This window comes from Bison bison, unplaced genomic scaffold, assembly GCF_000754665.1.
Source record: "Bison bison bison isolate TAMUID 2011002044 unplaced genomic scaffold, Bison_UMD1.0 scf7180017864461, whole genome shotgun sequence".
NCBI classification, from domain to species: Eukaryota; Metazoa; Chordata; class Mammalia; order Artiodactyla; family Bovidae; genus Bison; species Bison bison.
This window is the reverse complement of record NW_011495023.1, coordinates 5,521,687-5,543,483: the sequence shown is the minus strand read 5'-3', so window position 1 is coordinate 5,543,483 and position 21,797 is coordinate 5,521,687. Positions and strand designations below refer to the sequence as shown.

Here is a 21,797-nt window from a genome sequence, read left to right as displayed (position 1 = left end):
TCAGGCATGGGGTAGCTCCTCCCGGCCACCGCCCCTGGCCTTGGGCCTGGGGGCATGGGGTAGCTCCTCCCGGCCACCGCCCCGGACCTCGGACTCGGGGTAGCTCCTCCCGGCCACCGCCCCTGACCTCGGACTCGGGGTAACTCCTCTCGTCGCTGCCCCTGACCTCCAACGCTGGGTATCTCCTCTCGGCTGCCCCCCCTGACCTCGGACGCGGGGTAGCTCCGCTCGGCCGCTCCTGCGCCATCTCAGTCTGGTACTCTAGGCCGCTGCCCCTGACCTCTGACGTGGGGTAACTCCTTTTGGCCGCCGCCCTTCGGGCATGGGGTCCTCCTGGCTTCTGCCCCTGACCTCGGACGTGGGGTGGCTCCTCATAGCAAAAGAAAAAAGTTAATAGTAAAGTATTATGCTTTAATTGTACATCAGACTTCAGAGTAAAATTCTAATTTCTAGGAAGGTGCTCCAGTTTCTAGGAAGGTGCTCCAATTTCTAGGATGGTGCTCCAATTTCTAGGAAGGTTTAAGAAGTGACATGTCTTAATAGTTGATCAATAGTCTTATATTGGTGATTAAAATAATTCAGTATTTATTCACTCAGGAGTGGTGATTTCTTGACTGCTTACAATGTGCCTGGCACTGTTTTAGGGTCACAGCATTGAATGAAATAGGCAAAATTCCTGCCCTTCTGGTGTTTACATTCTAGAGGAAGAAGATGACAGTAAATTTGTGGTTTTACACACACACACACACACACACACACACCCCAGATGAAGTGCTGTGGAGGACAATAAAGTGGAAAAGAGCTAGGACATGTTGGGGGAGGGATAGTCAGGGGGCCCTTATTGAAAGGGTGCTGTGAGTGGAGACCTGCAGAGGGGAGGACGTGAGCCATAAGGTGAGGAGGGTCTGCTACAGATAAGGGATGGCAGCTGGAAAGGTCCTGAGCAGGACTCTTGCCTGTGTGTTCAAGGAACAGCAAGGAGGTGTGGGTGGGGAAAAAGCCAGCGGGACAGTGGTTGCTGACGAAATCAGAGATACTGGTGACTTTGTAGACCTTTTAAAGGATTTTGGAGGTTTTAATGTGATTGTAAAACCTTTGGCTTTAGAAAAAAAAGTGGTGAAAAGTAAAACCAAAAGTTTGCTTTTTAAACCATTTTTCAGTGTACAATTTAGTAGCTTTCACAGTATTGTACAGCCCTAACCACCATCTGTTTCTGAAGTTTTTTCATCACCCCAAACTGAAACTCCATACATACTAAGCAGGAACTTCCCACCCTCCTTCTATCCCAGCCCCTGGTAACCTCTAATCCACTTTCTGTCTCTGTAAATTTACCTATTCCAAGTACTCATATAAGTGGAATCATACAGTATTTGCCCTTTTGTAGCTGGCTTGTTGCACTTAGCCCAGTGTTTTCAAGGTTCATCCACGCTATAGCATATATCAGTACTTCATTGTTTTTATGGCTGAATAATTTTCCATCATATATATATAGACTATACTATATAGTATATACATTCATCTCTTTGGTGACCTTGTGTTATTTCCACTTTTGTAAATAATGCTGCTGTGGACATTGGTTTACAAAATATCTGTTTGAGTCCCTGTTGTTAGTTTTTTTAGGGTGTATCCTGAGGAGTGGAATTGTTAATCACATTGTAATATGATGTTTAACTTTTTGAGGAACATATTTGTTCCATAGTAACTATCATTTTACTTTCTCACCAGCCATGCATAAGGGTTCCAATTCCTCTATATCCTTGTCTACACTATTTTCCAGTTTTAAAAATTACAGCCATCTTAGTAGTTCTGCAGTGGTATCCTTTATGGTTTTGATTAACAGTTCCCTAATTATTAGTGATATTGAGCATCTTTTCATGTACTTTTTGCCATTTGTGTATCTTTGGAGAAATGTCTATTCAAGTCATTTCCCCAATTTTTAACAACTTGAGTCTTTTTGTTGTTGAGTTGTAGGAGTTCTTTATGTATTCTGGATATTCACCCCTTATCAAGTATATGATTGGCAAATATTTTCCCTCTTTTGTGGTTGTCTTTTCACTCTTTTGATGGTGCCCATCAACATTATTTGACTATAGCTTATGTTTTTTTGTTCCTTAATTTCTCCATCACTGCCTGGTGTTATATTTAGTTGACTTTTTGCAGTGCACCATTTTATTCCCTTCTTTCTTTAAAAAAAAAAATTTTTTTTTTTAGTTATTTCTTAGTGGATACATAAGTTGTTAAAAGTTAAACTAGATTGTTAGAAGTTTAAGATGTTAATTGCAATCACTAAGGACTTGGACTTTTGATCTGAGTAAAAGGGAAAGAAAGCTGTTGGAGGTTTTTGACTAGATCTGTATTTAATTTTAGTTTAGTTGCTGTGCTGAAAACAGACTATTGAAGGAAGAGACCTGGCTAGGGCTGAAGTCAGGAGTTGTGTTAGAAGTTTTTTTTTTTTGTTGTTACAATATTGTATTGGTTTTGCCATACATCAACATGCATCGTGTTAGAAGTTTTTGTCATGATCCAAGCAAAAAGAATGGTAGCTTTGGACCTTTGTAATGGTGAAGGCATTAGTGTTCAGATCCTGAATATAATTTGATAATAGAGCCATCAGGATTTGCTAATGAAATGGATGTGGACTGTGAGAGAGAGTTCAGGGTGACACCAGAAGTTTTTGGAGGATGGATTTCTATTTGGACGTAGAATTCCATTTGAGGATAGAATTCCAAATTTGAAAAGACCTGTATTAAATGGACTTCTCATCAGTTTTTAAAAGTGTATTCCACTTTAGGAGAAACTAAAACATCTCAAGGACGTAATATGTTTATATGCTGGATTTCTGTTTTGTTTTTCATTAAACTATCAGAATATGTTTTGGAGTCTGTACAGAAAAGTCCATTTTTTTATACCTTCCATGTATGTTGTTGTTGTTCAGTGACTGAATTCTGCTCCAGCTATTCGCAGCTCCACGGACTGCAGCGTGCCAGGCTCCTCTGTCCTCCACTGTCTCTCAGAGTTTGCTCAAATTCATGTTCATTGAGTCAGTGATGCTATCTACCTTTCTCATCCTTTGCCACCCCCTTCTCCTTTTGCCTTTCATCTTTCCTAGCATCAGAGTCCTTTCCAGGGAGTCAGCTCTTCCCATCAGGTGGCCAGAATATTGGAGCTTCAGCTTCAACATTAGTCCTTCCAATGAATATTCAGGACTGATTTCCTTTAGGATGGACTGGTTGGATCCCCTTGCTGTCCAAGAGATTCTCAAGGGTCTTCTCCAGAGCCACAGTTCCAAAGCATCTATTCTTTGGTGTTCAGTCTTCCTTATGGTCCAACTCTCACATCCATACATGACTACTGGAAAAACCATAGCTTTGACTAGATGGACCTTTGTCAGCAAAGTGATGTCTCTATTTTTTAGTATGCTGTCTAGGTTTGTAATAGCTTACCTTTCAGGGAGCAAGTGTCTTTTAATATCATGGCTGCTGTCACCATCTACAGTGATTTTGAAGTCCAAGAAAGTAAAATCTGTCACTGCTTCCACTTTTCCCCCTTCTATTGTTATGGGACCAGATGCCATGGTCTTAGGTTTTAGAATGTTGAGTTTCAGGCCAGTTTTTTCACTCTCCTCTTTCACCCTCATCAAAATGCTCCTTAGTATCTCTTTGCTTTCTGCTATTAGAGTGGTGTCATCTGCACATCTGAAGTTGATGGTATTTCTCCCGGCAATCTTGATTCCAGCTTGAGATTCATCCAGCCTGGTATTTCGCATGATGTACTTTGCATATAAATTAAATAAGCAAGATGACAGTATACAGCCTTGTCATACTCCATTCCCAATTTTGAACCAGTCCACTGTTCCATGATGGTTCTAATTGTTGCTTCTTGACTTGCATACAGGTTTCTCTAGAGACAGGTAAGGTGGTCTTAAATTCCTGTCTCTTTAAGAATTTTCCACAGTTTGTTGTGATCCATACAGTCAAGTGCTTTAGTGTAGTCAGTGAAGCAGATGTTTCTCGGAGGTTCCCTTGCTTTCTCTGTCATCCAGGGAATGTTGGCAGTTTGATCTCTGATTCCTCTGCCTCTTCTAAACCCACCTTGTACATCTAGAAGTTCTCAGTTCACGTACTGCTGAAGCCTAACTTGAAGGATTTTGAGCATAACCTCGCTAGCATGTAAACTGTAGTGAGAAACCATGGTCTATTAACAGTGGTGATTATTAAATACTACAAGAGTGAAAACTGGCAAAAGGAAGAGAGGAAGGAAATGAAGGAGGGAGAAGAAGGAGTTCAGTTATATTTATAGCATCCTTACCAAATGAGCAAGATGAATAACTTCAGAAAAGATTTTTCAGCAAAATCTTTATGCAAAATATTTTTGCTGCTAAATCTGACATGTAAATATATCAGAAAACTAATCCCTTCCCTATATATGAAATATTCAGAAAAGGCAGATCTGTAGAGATGTGTATGAGAGGTCTTTTTGGGATATTGGAAATATTCTAAAACTGAATTGTGATAACCTTTACATTTACTAAAAAAATCACTGTACTTAAAACGTGACTTTTATGGCTTATGTATCAATAAAGCTGTTTAAAAAATAAATATACCATAAAGGAAGTAAAACCCTAATTCCTTTATCATTCTGATTAATATTTTAATACTGACATGGAATATTTTTGTTAAAACTTTTAAATCCAATAATAGTTTTAGTTTCAGGTCACTACTTACATACTTTATGTGTTAGGATTGTGTGTGTTTCACCTGATGGTATTTTCAATTAAATATTTCCAGTAGTAAGCCAAATCCTTGATAAAACTAGTGTTAAGTAGCATATCTTATATGAAAATGAATATTAACATGAAAGCCCAGCAAAGCAATATGTGAATGGACAAAAGCAGACAATTTGAGGTCTTTTTTTGAATACAAGGAAAGTACTTTGCTTAATGTGGTATAAAGTGGAAGATTTCTACATGTACACATATGTGAAAGTGCGTGCTCCGTTGGTGAGTCACGTCCAGCTCTTTGCTACCCGGTGGACGGTAGCCTGCCTGGCCCCTTGGTCCATGGAGTTTCCAGGCAAGAATACTGGAGTGGGTTGCCGTTTTCTTTTCCAAGGGATCTTCCCAACCTTGGGATCAAACCCATGTCTTCTGCATTGGTGGCAGATTCTTTATCACTGAGCCACTGGGGAATCCCATATATGAAAGTAAACTTACTTAAAAAAGAAAATCTAGAACTATTTATGATGTATATGCACCAAACTGATAACCATAATAACTTCTGTTGGAGGAGTTGCATTTGCCAGGGAGAATAGTTAAAGAGGAACTCTGTATTATTTAAATTTATATAAGAAGATATGTTTACTTATTCATGTAACCCACTCCAGTGTTCTTGCCTGGAGCACCCCATGGACAGAGGAGCCTGGCGGGCTACAGTCCATAGGGTCACAAAGAGTCAGACACGACTGCAGTGACTTAGGTAGCAGGCGTGCACACTGTTTCTATAGCTAACAGCAAAAGTATAGAGAGACTAACGACCGAAAAGAACAGGGAAAGGAGAATAAGGGCAGGGAGGGTAGAAAAGAAGGTGAAATGTGGAAAATATTTATGTGCTAAGTTGATACAGTACAACATCATTGCAGAGATCAACAGAGAATGGCTAAGTAGATAATACTAAATTAAGTGAAGCTATGAACATTACTTGAATATAAACATTATAAACATTACTTCATTAAATTTATAAAACAAAATGGAAAATTGATATATATATACTGACTGAAAGAAAAGGATACAATGTATGTGCAATTTAGTTTACAGTAGTAAAAATAAGTAGAATGAAGGAAAAATTAAAATGACAATGAGAGAATGTATAATTAAATGAATAGAAGAGCACTTATTACTGTTTTATTTAAAGGATTTCTGAATAATCAAAAGTAATTGGAGCAAAAATTTGCTGTAATTCGGGACTGGCAAAATGTACATGGTTAAAGTTATTGGAAAGAGTTCTAGAAAAAAAATTGTTTGAAAATTGTATGCCCACTGTTATTCACATCTTTAAGCAGCAGTCTTGAAAATATATATCTCTAGTATCCTCTTAATTATTACTAGTGTAATAATAATAATTATTATATAATTAATAATTATCAATATATTTATAATATTGATATTATATAATTATTATTATATAAATAATAATTATTAATAATTAATTATTACTAGCTTTCAGACCCATGGCTAACTAATTAATATTTTTGTCTAGTTAAGCACGATTATTTTATCATGAATTTGTTGTATTTCCTTTGTTAGCATAACAGGGATATATATGGGGAAACCAGTGAAAGCAGCCTATGGGAAAATATCAATGAAAACCTGGAAAAAGATTCCTCCAGACCCAGCACAGAGCATTCGAATCACTGCCTGGGTTGGGCGTGGGGGTTCCCAGGCCAGATGTGACCACATGGGCTCTGCCAAAGCAGCCTGGCCTGAGCTGTGGACTGAAGCCCTCAGCGTGGGGGCACTGATGGAGATGTGTCTTTAACAGCCTCAGCAGACACCCAGCTGGATGGGTCCTTTCTCAGTCTCCCCTCTGTCCCATATCAGACCCTACAGTTAATAAGTCATACCCGAAATGCTGATGTCAGAAAGAAAAAGGTTTCCCTAAAATTTGGTTTCTAAAAAGCTTTGCAGAAAACCAAAATGTTTGAAAAAAAAGTTAACACAACATCAAACTACGTAAAGTGAAAGGCAGTAGTCCCACACTTTGTCCCTCAGTCTCATTTTCCAGAGGTAACTGCCTTTATAAATTTGGATGGAACTTTTATATCTGCTCATTATTTTCATGTTTGCCTACATAAACCTTGTATTATGAGATTTGCCCCCCCCCCGTATTATGATTTTTAATTATGTGACATGTCATCCCCTAAATAGTAAGACTCAGAGTATTGCTATCCTAAACCGCCTTTAGATCTAAAATTTTCTGTATTGTGGTAAATAATTTAAAACAGAGGAAAACTAATTCCAGATTAGTTGGTCATGATTTGTTTCTACAATGTTCTAACAGATTAAATAATCTTACATATCAGTGATTTTTAACTAGAGGCAATCCCCCACCCCAACCTCCCTCCGCCAAACTTGGGCAGTGTCTGGAGACATTTTTGGTATCTTAACTGGGGCGGGGGGTGAGGTCATGTTAGTGGCATGTGGTGGTAGATGCCAAGGATGCTGCCAAACATCGATAATACACCAAACAGCACCCTCCCCCCAGATAAAGAATTATCTGACCCAAAATGTCAATAGTGCTAAGATTGAGAAAACTTGCCTTATACCCAGGCATACCACTTAGGTGCATATCTCATCCCTGCCCCTTACTGTGTGACTGTGGGCGGTTATTTCATCTCTCTGTGCCTGTTTCCTTATCTGTATAATATTAATAATACCTATCTTAAAGGGTTGTTGAAAGAGTACTTAATACACATGAAACATCTTGAAAAGTGCCTGGCACATATTAGGAACTCACTGAATGTTGGCTGCCACTGTTAATTTAACATGGTAATTCATACCTACAATCGAAGCTACAAAATTTTCAGTTTCTTTATGACTTGTGAGCAAGTGTCTCAGTAAAAATTTAAAGAAAGAATAAAATCACAGTATTCTATAATTTTCATGTTACAAATATATAAAACAACGAGTGGTCCGTTAATAGCTATTTTAGCCATGTTGGAAAGTTTCTAAACATGATTAAGAGACTTACTACGTTAACTACATTCCTACCTATTTTGTACACAAATAATATTTTAAAGTTAGGTCATGAGTGATGCATCTCACAGAGCAGCATTCCTTGACCTCAGCCAGTATTTCATTGGTCTTTTCCCTTAGGTTCTGTGGCTTGTAGTTTTGTTTCTTTGACAGTCTTAACTCCTGTAACATAGTTCAGGAAGTATGTGCTCATTAAAAAAAAAAAAAAGTAAAGATATTAAAGTCAGAAACTGAATTCAAATCTAATTTGTTTTCTCATGGTTAAATTTTTTTTTCTTTTGCTTTTCACAGTGTTAAATCCTTATTCTGATCTTTCTCCATTCATAGGCTGTGGAAGACATTTTTGGGACATTTGGCTATCACCACATTCTGAGAGTACAATGAGAATGTTCAATTTATTAAAATCTAGATTAGTTTTAGAGGTAATGCTACTCCGTCCATGGGATTTTCCAGGCAAGAGTCCTGGAGTAGATTGCCATTTCCTTCTCCAGGGGATCTTCCCGACCCAGGAATCGAACCCTGGTCTGCTGCATTGCGGGCAGATGCTTTACCGCCTGAGCCACCAGGGAAGCCCTTTCACTTCACTTTCACTTCATCCTGAGAGTACAATGAGAATGTTCAATTTATTAAAATCTAGATTAATTTTACAGGTAATAGAAAATCCTTACTTTAGGTCATCATGGTTTCTTTCTTTTGGTAGCTGTTGTAATGCACTGTGAAACTCACTGATCTTAAGTACTTCTTTGTGTTTCTCACTGCTGTCCCTGTCAGTGAAGTCGTTTATGAACTCTGCTTACATTCAGTATATCACTAAACCGCATAATATTTAATTCAAAGTGTTTTTGTGTACCCTGTAAATGAACAAATATCCAGAAAAGTTTCTAATTTACAGGTAACAACTATTTTCTAGAAACAGACGGCAAATCTGTTTTCTCCATAATTACTGAGAGAGTAAATGACACAGGAAAAAAACAACAACTCAGTTCTTGAACCAAAGAAGGAGGTTATGTAAGTGGTAGAGAGTACATAATTTTCTTTTTCCTGGGTGTTTCCCTACCCACCTCCACCCGCTTCTTTTTTTTTCTTTCAAAGTTCAGTTTTAGTTTTTTACCACTTGATGGCAGTGATGGAGCTAGAGCTGCCCTAAGAAGGTTAGGGCAAGAACTCGTTATGAATAACAAAAGAGTAAACACAAAAGACATCTCTGACATTTTAATATTATTCACATTTCTAGGTGATATTACTTATATTGCAAGTGACAGTAATAGGGGGAAAAGCCTCTAGATGGAGCTTCAGTACTTTCTAAGGGAGAACATTTGCTCTGTCTTTCCAAATACATGCTTTATATTGTTTTACATAATATACTGCATGCAGAGTAGATTAAAAAAAAATATTTAAAGATGAATATGTCAGTTTTAACTAGGGAAGCCGATTCACCAAGTGCAGCAATCATTTGAAAAAAAATGGCTATTTAAGTATCTATTTCATTGTTAATATTTGTTGAAAACAGTATGTTAAAATTGTTAGTCAAACGTTCCTAACTAGTATTAGAATAAGCTTCATATCTAACAAGTTAGTAAAAGACAATTTGTTAATAGTAAATCAGGTGCTTAAAATCAGTATTGCTTCATAATTAAACATGACCATCTATATTGTTAATTGCTATGCTTATTATCTATCATTCAGCATTTAAGCTCTTAACAAATTTTTCCAATTCAATTCCCCAGTTTTAAAAAAATTAAATCAATTTAAATTAACCCAAATACCAAAATATTTTTTGCTAAAATATTCTTTTCAAGAACACACGTGTTCTTTAAGTAGTAAATGTTCTTACTCTCATCAGAAATGATTTTCTTTTATAGTCAAAGAGTCCATTATCGCTATATGTAGAAGTCTTTTTAATAGAGAAAAAATATGGATGTTATTGTTCTCTGTGCATTGTTGATTTGTATCTAATTCTTTTAGAATATAAAAAAACTGGAAATAAGAGTAGTTAAAGTTTTCTTACCTTCCTACTCATATACCATTACCTGGATTAGTTTTGATGTCTTAAAAAGCATTTCAATAAGTATGTGCTATTGGTTTGCAGTAGGTATCTTTAGCCTTCAAAATATTAGCAAACCATGAGTAATATTTGGTTTGATATTTACATGAGATATTTGTTTTTTGTTGAAGGAAAATGTATAACTGGAAAATCTTATGAGAAGCATGAAAAATGATTTACAGTGGCTTTACTTTCTTTTAGTTTCTTAAATTCTTATTCTCTATTGAGACCAAAACACTCACTGAAACAGTCATTGCCAATAAGTCTTTATAATTACATGTAACGATAGTGTTAGCATTTCGGGGTGTGTATAAAGTCAGCTAAATTTGCAGCATAGTTTGCTTGTAAATCACCTTCGTAGTAACAATCTCCTAGAAAGCCGTGTGTTGCTTTGTGCCTTATCTTATTAAGTTTGTGGACTCTGGTAAGAAAGAAACACATTTCAAAAGCCTCTTGTAATTTTTCAAGCATTTCCTTTTGTTATTAATACCTCCTAAGCCAATATAATTACTTTAAATTAGCTTTCAGTTGTGTAATGACTTGGACTTGAAAAGATATGGTCTGTTTATCAGGGATAGGAATACTCCAAATCAAAACTTGTTATGCTAAACCACAAATATCTATAAATGGTAACCCTATAATAGTAGTTCCTAATGAAATAAATTCATTTAAAATAGTTATGGTTAAGTTTCAGCTTAAATTTTACCTTGAGGAATCTCTCTTGACAAAGGGAAACTGAAACATTCTGCGTCTCTCTGAAGCACTTGCCCTTGAAGAAATCAGTTATACGTATATCAAGTTAATTTTACACGTCAAACGTTTTTTAAAAGGAAAAAGTGTAAAGGCGGTTGTTATTTGCTACAGACAAGTTTAAAACTTTTTAATTCTGTGGAGGAAAAATTCCTGTGTGTTACACTGATGTTGCCAAGTTGCCTTTTCTCCTTTATAACCAGTGTGTTGGTGTTAGGTAGTATCATCTCTAGCATTTAAAGTTGACTTAGATTACTTGTTTTATCTTGCTGGTAGTAGCAATCGGCAGTGAAGCACTCCTGTCAACCAGCACTTAACTGATATATTTAGAGTATTATACTCACTTGCAGTATTGAAAGTATTGAAAATGTTTACACTTCAGTAGTATAAACATCATTAGCAGTGACTTTTGTCCACAAGACAAAAATAAAAAATCAGTAGAAAAGGACAAACTTCTCATTTCTTTTTGTAATTTTTTTTAATGTTTCTCTGAAATGTAGTCTACGTAACAGGTTTTTATTAAACTGTATGTTGAAAGTATAATAGATGCAAGGAAATCTGTAGCAGTTATTATAGTGTCTAATAAAAATCTTTTGTCAAAGCATTTTGTTAATATACCAAAAAAAGCACTGACACAACCCCTGCTGCTAATACAGACTTCAAACAATGCAAGTTATGTTTGTCAGTTCTTAAAATGCGTCTGGACAGCTCTGGATTCCCATTAGTTATGTGTTCTATTACTGTTTGTCTTTTCGCTCTGTGGTGAGGTTTCGATTTTACATTATTATTGGATAATTTTCAGTACTACCTAAAATATAGCATACAGCAACTTGAGAAACAATTTGGCTCTCTAGTTATTTTGTTTCAATAACAATTTTATTCTTTTCATATATTCTGTCATTAAAGAATTCCTGCTTTATTTTGCTTTTGAAAATTATATATAGTTAAATAAGTTTCAGTAAGTTTCACTGTATCTTATACCATGTGGCTACCTAAATAGCTATTGAAATACTTCCCCAAAGCTCAGTTTCTATTGTAAAAAGGATTTTTTAAAATGAAATTGTATGACACAAATTACATCTTTGGGTTGTTCCCCCTCCCTGGGTCTATCCCCTTTCCTTAAATTTTTCATTAGTAAGCAGAAATAATATATGGTTATTCCTCTAACAACACCATGGCTTTTTAAACTAAAAAACAAAATATATCAATGAGTAAACTCTCTGAATTTTGTCTTTTATTTTCTTTAAGTTTTTATGAAGGTAATTAAGGCCATATTAATATAAGTGTAATTTTTATAGTAAAGGCATTATTTTACTTTAAAGTATAAATTTTATGGTAAACCATACTCAAACCATACTCTTTTAAATGAAGTAGCCCTGATTTATGAAAACAAATTTATATGCATCCAAATACAAGTTTGTTGTGCAAAAATTGTAGTTGTATATGTATCTCAAATTTATTGATATGTGAAAAAAATTTAGCTGAGACATATAAAGAAAATTCAGTTATGAATTTGTAGCTTATTAATACACGCGTGCTCAGTTGTGTCCTACTCTTTGTTAACTAAATAATAAGGTTATACTGTGTGAGGCAAAGAGTATACAAAGTGTGTAGAGTGGATTATATACATATATGTAATTGTAGTATGTAAGTTATATATTTTGTGACACATGAGGGTAATGAAATAGTTATCAATAAGAAATAATAGTAGTATAAACATCAGGAACTGTGTAGAAATTTACCAAGTTTCTGTTCATCTGTTTTATAAATGTCAGCTGGATAGTTTCTTTTAATATTTTGGTAAGGCCTTAAATAAATCTGTTGACCTAATCCTCTTGCTAGCATATTCATTGAACTGTACCACAAAAGTAATAATAGCCAAGTAAATTTATGTAACTGAGGATGACCTGTGAGAAGAAATTGAATGGGCATTTATTATGTATATGTAAAGAAACTAATGAAATAACTTTTAGGGTTCTTTCATAAAGTTTATTTCCTTATAGGCTAGCATAAATACTGCATTTAAAACTGAATACATTTTATCTTAATAGGTATGATGTTTTGATATGAAAATCTGTAACTTAAACCCTTTAATACTAAAAAATCTTAAGATGTCCAAGTTTATCTGTAAGTTAACAATACTTAAGTAATTAATCAGTAGTAATTACTAAATATTTCATATTGATACATCAAATATTGTGGTTCCAGAATAATAAGAATTTAAGCACAAAGTGAAACTTAAATTGACCAAGCTTGCTTGATGTGCAGTTTTGCATTTAGTCATGATTGTTAGAAGAGTTAAGAGCAGAGGATTAAAGAAACTTTTTCTTGTCTGAATTCCTGACTTCTTGATCATGAATACTTTTCTCTGCGTATACTAATTTCTCTTTCTGATTTATTATATACAAATAATCATTACAAAAGTATATGATTGCCGAGGTTTTTGAAGGAGAATGTTTTGTTACCAATATAAGTTCTAATTTGTCTTTTAAAAATTAATTTGGCTTGACTTAAAATTTTTTTAATTAAATTGACTTTAATAGAGTTCCCAGAAAAATCATGTAGTCTCACAGAACTGTTATTTGTTAGTTCGCAAAGTAAGCCTGAATTATTCAGATAAGGACCTGTAAGTATAGTTAATTATCATCATTCTTAGTTTTGTCAGCTTATCAATGAAATCATTTCACACATAATTGTAATTTTAATCAGTAATAACATCCAGAGGTTGGTTTTGTTTTAATTTTGAGTACAAATATTTTTCCAGAAATTGTTTTCCAAGTTATTAATTTTTTTTATTAGTTTTTGATTGGAATATAGTTGATTTAAAATGTTGTGTTAGTTTCTGGTGTACAGCAAAGTGAGTCAGTATACACATACATACATCTCCTCTGTTTTGGATTTCCTTCCCATTTAGGTCACCACAGAGCACTGAGTAGAGTTCCCTGTGCTGTACAGTAGGTTCTCATTAGTTATCTGTACAGATATCAATCCCAGTCTCCCAATTCATCCCATCTCCCTATTTCCCTCTTGGTATTCATACATTTACTCTCTACATCTGTGTCTATTTCCACTTTGCAAATAAGTTCATCTGTACCATTTTTCTAGATTCAACATATAAGCAGTATTATTTGATATTTGTTTTTCTATTTCTGACTGACTTCACTCTGTATGACAGTCTCTAGGCCCATCCACTTCTCAGCACAATCTGTTTCTGTTATATGGCTGAGTAATAATAGTCCATTGGGCTTCCCAGGTGGTTCAGTGGTAGAGAATCCACCTGCCAATGCAGGAGACACAGGTTTGACCCCCGAGTTAGGAAGATCCCCTGGAGGAGGAAATAGCCACCCACTCTAGTATTCTTGTCTGGGAAAGCCCATGAACAGAAGGAGCCTGCCGGGCTATGGTCCATGGGGTTGCAAAAGAGTTGGACACAACTTAGCAACTAAACAACAACAAATATTCCGATATTCAGTTCAGTTCAATTCAGTCGCTCAGTCGTGTCCGACTCTTTGCGACCCCATGAATCGCAGCACGCCAGGCCTCCCTGTCCATCACCAACTCCCGGAGTTCACTCAGACTCACGTCCATCAAGTCAGTGATGCCATCCAGCCATCTCATCCTCTGTCATCCCCTTGTCCTCCTGCCCCCAATTCCTCCCAGCATCAGAGTCTTTTCCAATGAGTCAACTCTTCGCATGAGGTGGCCAAAGTACTGGAGTTTCAGCTTTAGTATCATTCCTTCCAAAGAAATCCCAGGGCTGATCTCCTTTAGAATGGACTGGTTGGATCTCCTTGCAGTCCAAGGGACTCTCAAGAGTCTTCTCCAACACCACAGGTCAAAAGCATCAAGTCTTCAGCACTCAGCCTTCTTCACAGTCCAACTCGCGCATCCGTACATGACCACTGGAAAAACCATAGTCTTGACTAAATGGATCTTTGTTGGCAAAGTAATGTCTCTGCTTTTCAGTATGCTATCTAGGTTGGTCATAATTTACCTTCCAAGGAGTAAGCATCTTTTACTTTCATGGCTGCAGTCACCATCTGCAGTGATTTTGGAGCCCAAAAAGATAGTCTGACACTGTTTCCACTGTTTCCGCATCTATTTCCCATGAAGTGATGAGACCAGGTGCCATTTCCCATGAAGTGATGAGACCAGATGCCATTGGGGTATTCCAAATACTGGGGTACCTGTATCTTTTGGAATTATGGTTTTCTCTAGGTATATGCCTAGGAGTGGGATTGTTGGGTCATATGGTAGTTCTATTTTTAGTGTTTTAAGGAACCTTCAGACTGTTCTCCATAGCTGTATCAGTTTACTTTCCCACCAACAGTATAGGATGTTTCCCTTTTCTCCAGACCCTCTCCAGCACTCATTATTTGTAGATTTTTTGATGATGGCCATTCTGACTAGGTGTGAGGTGATACCTCATTGTAGTTTTGATTTGCATTTCTCTAATAATTGGTGATGTTGAACATCTTTTCATGTGTTTGTTGACCATCTCTGTCTTCTTTGGAGAAATGTCTGTTTAAGTCTTCCACCTAATTAAAAAAAAAATAATGTATTTATTTTTGGCTGTGCTGGGTCTGCCATAGGGCTTTTCTCTGGTTGTGGCAAGTGGGGGCTATCCTCTAGTTGCCGTGCGCTGGCTTCTCATTGCGGTGGCTTCTTCTATAGAGCACAGGCTACAGAGCACTCAGGCTTCAGCCGCTGTGGCACGTGGGCTCAGTAGTTTTGGCTCCCGAGCTCTTAGAGCACACAGGCTCAGTGGTTGTGGCACACAGGCTTAGTTGCTCCAAGGCATGTGGAATCTTCCCAGATCAGGGATTGAACTTGTGTTTCTTGCATTGGCCAGCAAATTCTTTATCACCAAGCTACCAGAGAAGCCCCTTCGACCTAATTTTTTATTGGGTTGTTTGTTTTTTTATATTGAGCTACGTGAGCTGTTTGTATATTTTGAGGGTTAATCCCTTGTCAATTGCTTTGTTTGCAAATATAGTTTCCCATTCTGAGGGTTGTCTTTTTGTGTTGTTTGTGGTTTCCTTTGCTGTGCAAAAGTTTTAAGTTTAATTAGGATTAGATCTATTCTGGGTGGGGGTGGAAGTGTGTTTAACTGTTGAAGCTAGTTTGATTTCTCAGATATTTCTATGTCATAATTCAAAGAAATGGGATATAATAAAAGTATTAGTAGTAACCAGTCCTTATTTCCTTACCAACTTGTAATCTTTAATATTTAAGTTTATAGTTATGACTATTTGAAATTCTGTATGTTTACTGCTTTTAAAGAATGTCAGAAACCATTGTACAAAGTAATTTTGGGAACAAAATAAATGACAAAAGAATCACTTAGATGTAATATCACACTAGTCTCCAAATCAGTGCTGATGGGAACTTTCTAATTCCAGACAGTGTTTGGTGACCTGTAGTGTACAGTAGGAATCGAAGGTCAAATATGCTAAGGTTAAGGACAGGTTAAGAGCAACCTCTTCTTTAAAATACTTGCTACTATTTCAGCTTCATTCTCCACTTCTTCCCAATTGGGGACTTTCCTAACAAAGCGGTGTTACTAAAAACACATTTAATTAATTTAGAAGAGTAGCTCAAAGAAATTATATCTGTTTGGTGAGAGGTCAGACTCCACTATTTACACTGAAGGCAATGTAATTTTAAGTCTTTCACTCACTGTCAGTAGTTGAAAGTTTTAAAATTTGGGTTTTCCTTCTCTTATCTTTTTCTGCTTTTTAAAAACAAAACAATCAAAAAACAAAAATAAAACTCCAGAAAGAGAAGTGAAATAACCCTAGCCAGTTTGAGAATAAAGTTTCAAAAAATTACCCTCATGTTACCCATATATGAGAATCAGTAGTAAATTGCTGAAATAATTTCTAGATTAATTTGAGTATAGGGTTTTTTTTTTCTCTACCCTTAACTGATTTAATAAATAATTTAAAGTTATCTCCAGATTCACAAGCCTTATGTCCTATTCTCTTTTGAAGATATAACATATGTAGTGCTATCTCCTTAGGACTCTAGTTTGCTTTTCCCCAATGATTAATGAAGTTGGATACTTGTTCATTTGTTGGCCATTTGGATATGAAATGCACATATCATAAAGTATTATCTGTTTCTGTGTAATACTGTTACATAGTGAAGCTGGGAATTTGAATTTACTGATTACTCAGTGATCATCTAGTATAATTTTGATTTTTCATTTATCTCTTCTCAGATTACTAAGTAAACAGTTATCTTTCATAAAACTGGAAATACGAAGAGACAGTAATGTAGAAGAAAGAGTTAAATGTAAAAATAACCACCATGTACTTCATATCTTCTGATATAGAATGGCTTGGCAAAACTATACTGACTGAGTTACTAGTTCTGTTTCCCCTCTGTGTACATGTCCACTTTGTTCCTTAGTATGACCTTCCTAGTACCTGTAATGAAGAGTTCAAGCCTAAAAGAACTCTCTTACCATAGCTTGCATCTTTATTCCTGTTAATTCAAGGAATGCCCTTCTCTACTTCTATGAGTCATGACATTTCTGTTTTGTTAGGATTTCTAACATTCAGAGTCAGATGCTTCCAGCTTCCCACAGTCCACCCTACCAACTTGCTTCTCCATCTATCATCTTCTTCCTGAAGGCTAGTTTTTCTCTTATAATTTGGATTCTATCCCCACCTGCTCTGAAACATTCTCTCAATAATTCTATATATCACCTATGTTTAAATTCTTCTATCAGCAGGCACCTTCTCATTAGTGTTAAAAAGGAAAAAAAGCCCTTTCTCAATCCCACATCTTCTTCCAGTAGTCAGACTTCTTGAAAATATGTCCTCATTTCCTAACTTCCCATCCATTCTTCATTCCCCTCCAGTTTGGCTTCTGTACCCATTACACTAGCAAAAAACCCTTCCTGAAGTCGTTGGTGAACTTCAAAATAGCAAATTCAGTCAATACTGTTTCAGTGCTCATTTTACACCAGTAGCAGTATTGATACTGCTGACTATTCTTTTATTCTTGGAATGAAACTAAGCTCTCTGATTTTCTACCTAACTTTGGTTTTCTGTCATTATTTACATTCTTCACAGGCCTTTGTATCTTATCACTCCATACTTTTTTCTTTAAGCAGTCTTATTCGTGCCTGGGTTTGATTCTTTTTCATGTGCCAGAAGCTCCTAAATTTATATGTCTAGCATTAACTACTTCTTTGAGTGTCAAATCTGTATATTCAGATGCTTAATTAACAGCTCCACTTGACTATTTCAGAGGTACTTCCTGCCTGATAAACTCATGATCTTCTCTACCCTCTAATCCTACCCTTTCAGCGTTCGCTATTTCTACGATGGTACGAGTATCCTTACTTGTGCAAGTCTACACTACAAGTCACCTATCATTTACATCTCCTTAACCTAATTCTCAGCAGAAGTTCTTTTAGTAACATTTCTTGAAGACTTTTTATTCTTTCCCCAAAGATAAACTAAGGTAAACTCATTGCTACTCTTCTATACACTGAAGTTCTGTCTCTTTTGTGATTATCCTAGTCTTTTGCAATATCTCTTACTTGAACTGTACTGTGATTGCTACAGTTAGGAAGTCCTCATGATCGGGGAACTATGATGATCAGTTAGTTACTGCTGTAGACCTGCTCCACTCAAAAAACTGCCCAATGGCCATGAAGCTAGTGGTTGAAACAATACTTTTAATACTGTCCCCCCAAAAAACTACGACCCTGTTTTCTAGCAGAAGTGGTTTTTGCCTCATTTTTGCATCCTAGATCTGAGTGCATCTAACTTCTTGAGTATGAGAAGATACTCTAGAAATTCACTGTTGAATATAGACAGAGCTGGATTAGAAAGAAGGTGGACTGAGTATCACTTTATATGCTGGAGGAGCCATGATGTTTGAAGCAACATATACCTTCAACAGATCCTCATAGTAGGGCCAAACATAGGGTGCTTGCCCCAAGGATCAGGGGAGTGTTTGGACACGTGGCATATTATATAAGGAGGCTGAAGGAAGGAAAATACTCAAGGCTTACCCTTAGATTTTTGGCTTTGGCTACTGAGTAGATAGTAGTGTCATTTACTACACTAATGTATATTTACCCAGAAGGAAAAACTGGGAAATGAGGAAATTTTAAGAAACTGTATTATTTATGCTTTTGTTGTTGTTGTTTAGTCGCTAAGTTCTGTCCGACTCTTTTGTGACCCCATGGACTATAACTCGCTAGACTCCTCTGTCCATGGAATTTCCCAGGCAAGAATACTGGAATGATTGCCGTTTCCTCCTCCAGGGGATCTTCCCAACCCAGGGATCAAAGCCATGGCTCCTGAATTGGCAAGCAGATTCTTTATCACTGAACCACCTGGGGAGCCCAATTGTGCTTTCTAGTGGGAACTTAGAATTGATCTCTGTCTTCAGGGATTTACAGTCCATACTACAAATAACTTGGAAATATATCCTGACAGTCCTTGAAGACAAGGATTACATGTCTGTTTATTTGGAGATAGTTTTTAATCCTAAAATAAAAAAGGGATTAATTTCAGAAAGCCAAATAAAAGCATTCATTATCATTCCATTGCATTTCCTGCTTTGCACTTTTACTTTGCAAATTGAACCACTTTCTTAAATGCTGTAGGAGATGGTCAGTACCAAAATCAGATTAATTATATTCTTTGCAGCCAAAGATGGAGAAGCTTCATACAATAGTCAGCAAAAGTAAGACCAGGAACTGACTGTGGCTCAGATCAGGAACTCCTTATTATAAAATTCAGATTTAAATTGAAGAAAGTAGGGAAAACAACTAGGCCATTCAGGCATGGCCTAAATCAAATCCCTAACGATTATACAGTAGAAGTGACAAATAGATTCAGGGATTAGATCTGGTAGAGTGCCTGAAGAACTATGGATGGAGGTTCATAACATTGTACAGGAGGCGGTGATCAAAACCATCCCCAAGAAAAAGAAATGCAAAAAATCAAAATGGTTGTCTGAAGAGGCCTTACAAATAGCTGAGAAAAGAAGAGAAGCGAAAGGCAAAGGAGAAAGGGTAAGATACACCCATCTGAGTGCAGAGTTCCAAAGAATAACAAAGAGAAATAAGAAAGCTTTCCTAAGTGATCAATGCAAAGACGTAGAGGAAAACAATAGAATGGGAAAGACTAGAGATCTCTTCTAGAAAATTAGAGATACCAAAGGAACATTTCATGCAAAGATGGGCTCGATAAAGGACAGAAATGGTATGGACCAACAGAAGCAGAAGATACTAAGAAGAGGTGGCAAGAATAAGAAAAACTATACAAAAAAATACCTTCATGACCCAGATAACCATGATGGTGTGATCACTCACCTAGAGCCAGACATCCTGGAGTCAGAAGTCAAGTTGGCCTTAGGAAACATCACTATGAGCAAAGCTAGTGGAGGTGATGGAATTCCAGCTGAGCTATTTCGAATCCTAAAAGCTGATGCTGTGAAAGTGCTGCACTCAGTATGCCAGCAAAATTGGAAAACTCAGCAATGGCCACAGGACTGAAAAAGGTCAGTTTACATTCCAATCCCAAAGAAAGGCAATGTTAAAGAATGTTCAAACTACTGCACAATTACACTTATTTCGCATGCAAGCAAGATAATACTCAAAATTCTGCAAGCAAGACTTCAATAGTACATGAACCAAGAATTTCCAGATGTTCAAGCTGGATTTTGAAAAGGCAGAGGAACCAGAGATCAACTTGCCAACATCCGTTAGATCATAGAAAAATCAAGAGAATTCCAGAAAAATACCTACTTCGGCTTCATTGATTATGCTACAGCCTTTTGTGGATCACAACAAACTGGAAAATTCTTAAGGAGATGGGAATACCAGATCACCTTGCCTGCCTCCTATAAAATGTGTGCACAGGTCAAGATGCAACAGTTAGAACTGGACATGGAACAACAGACTGGTTCCAAATCGGGAAAGGAGTACGTCAAGGCTCCATATTGTCACCCTGCTTATTTAACTTATTCGCAGAGTATATCATGCAAAATGCCTGACTAGATGAAGCACAAGCTGAAATCAGGATTGTTGGGAGAAATATCAATAACGTCGGTCATGCAGATGACATCACCCTTAAGGCAGAAAGTGAAGAGGAACTAAAGAGCCTCTTGATGAAGGTGAAAGAGGGGAGTAAAAAAGCTGGCTTAAAACTCAACATTCAAAAAATGAAGATCATGGCATCCGGTTCCATCATTTCAGTTCAGTTCAGTTCAGTTGCTCAGTCGTGTCCGACTCTTTGAAACCCCATGAATCGCAGCGCGCCAGGCCTCCTTGTCTATCACCAACTCCCGGAGTTCACTCAGACTCACGTCCATCAAGTCAGTGATGGCATCCAGCCATCTCATCCTCTGTCATCCCCTTCTCCTCCTGCCCCCAATCCCTCCCAGCATCAGAGTCTTTTCCAATAAGTCAACTCTTCGCATGAGGTGGCCAAAGTACTGGAGTTTCAGCTTTAGCATCATTCCTTCCAAAGAAATCCCAGGGCTGATCTCCTTCAGCATGGACTGGTTGGATCTCCTTGCAGTCCCAGGGACTCTCAAGAGTCTTCTCCAACACCACAGTTCAAAAGCATCAATTCTTCAGTGCTCAGCCTTCTTCACAGTCCAACTCTCTCATCCATACATGGTTCCATCACTTCATGGCAAATAGGTGGGGAAACAATGGAAACAGTGATAGACTTTATTTTCTTGGGATCCAAAATCACTGTGGATGGTGACTGCAGCCATGAAATTAAAAGACACTTGCTCCTTGGGAAAAAAGCTGTGACAAACCTAGACCGTGGATTAAAAAGAAGAGACATTACTTTACCAATAAAGCTATGGTTTTTCCAGTAGTCACGTATGGATATGAGAATTGGACCATAAAGAAGTCTGAGAACTGAAGAATTGATGCTTTTGAACTGTGGTGTTGGAGAAGACTCTTGAGAGTCCCTTGGACTGCAAGGAGATCAAACCAATCAATCCTGAAAGAAATCAATCCTTAATATTCATTGGAAGGACTGAAACTGAAACTCCAATACTTTGTCCACTTTATGTGAAGAACTGACTCGTGAGAAAAGACCCGGATGCTGGAAAAGAATGAAGGTGAGAGGAGAAGGGGATGACAGAGGATGAGATGGTTGGATGGCATCACCAACTCAATGGACATGAGTTTGAGCCAGTTCTGGGAGATGGTGAAGGACAAGGAAGCCTGGCGTCCTGCAGTCCATGGGGTCACAAAGAGTC

The 21,797-nt window shown here is 37.0% G+C and overlaps 1 protein-coding gene across 1 annotated transcript in view; it reads left to right on the top strand.

Annotated features, from left to right (window-relative positions):
- The first annotated feature begins 921 nt into the window (after positions 1-921).
- DNAJC1 (DnaJ (Hsp40) homolog, subfamily C, member 1) overlaps positions 922-21,797 on the top strand; it is a 144,624-nt gene continuing 123,748 nt past the window's right edge. The window contains exon 1 of the mRNA XM_010860058.1: positions 922-1,123. Coding sequence (XP_010858360.1) covers positions 922-1,123 — 202 coding nt within the window. The remainder of the gene's footprint in view (positions 1,124-21,797) is intronic.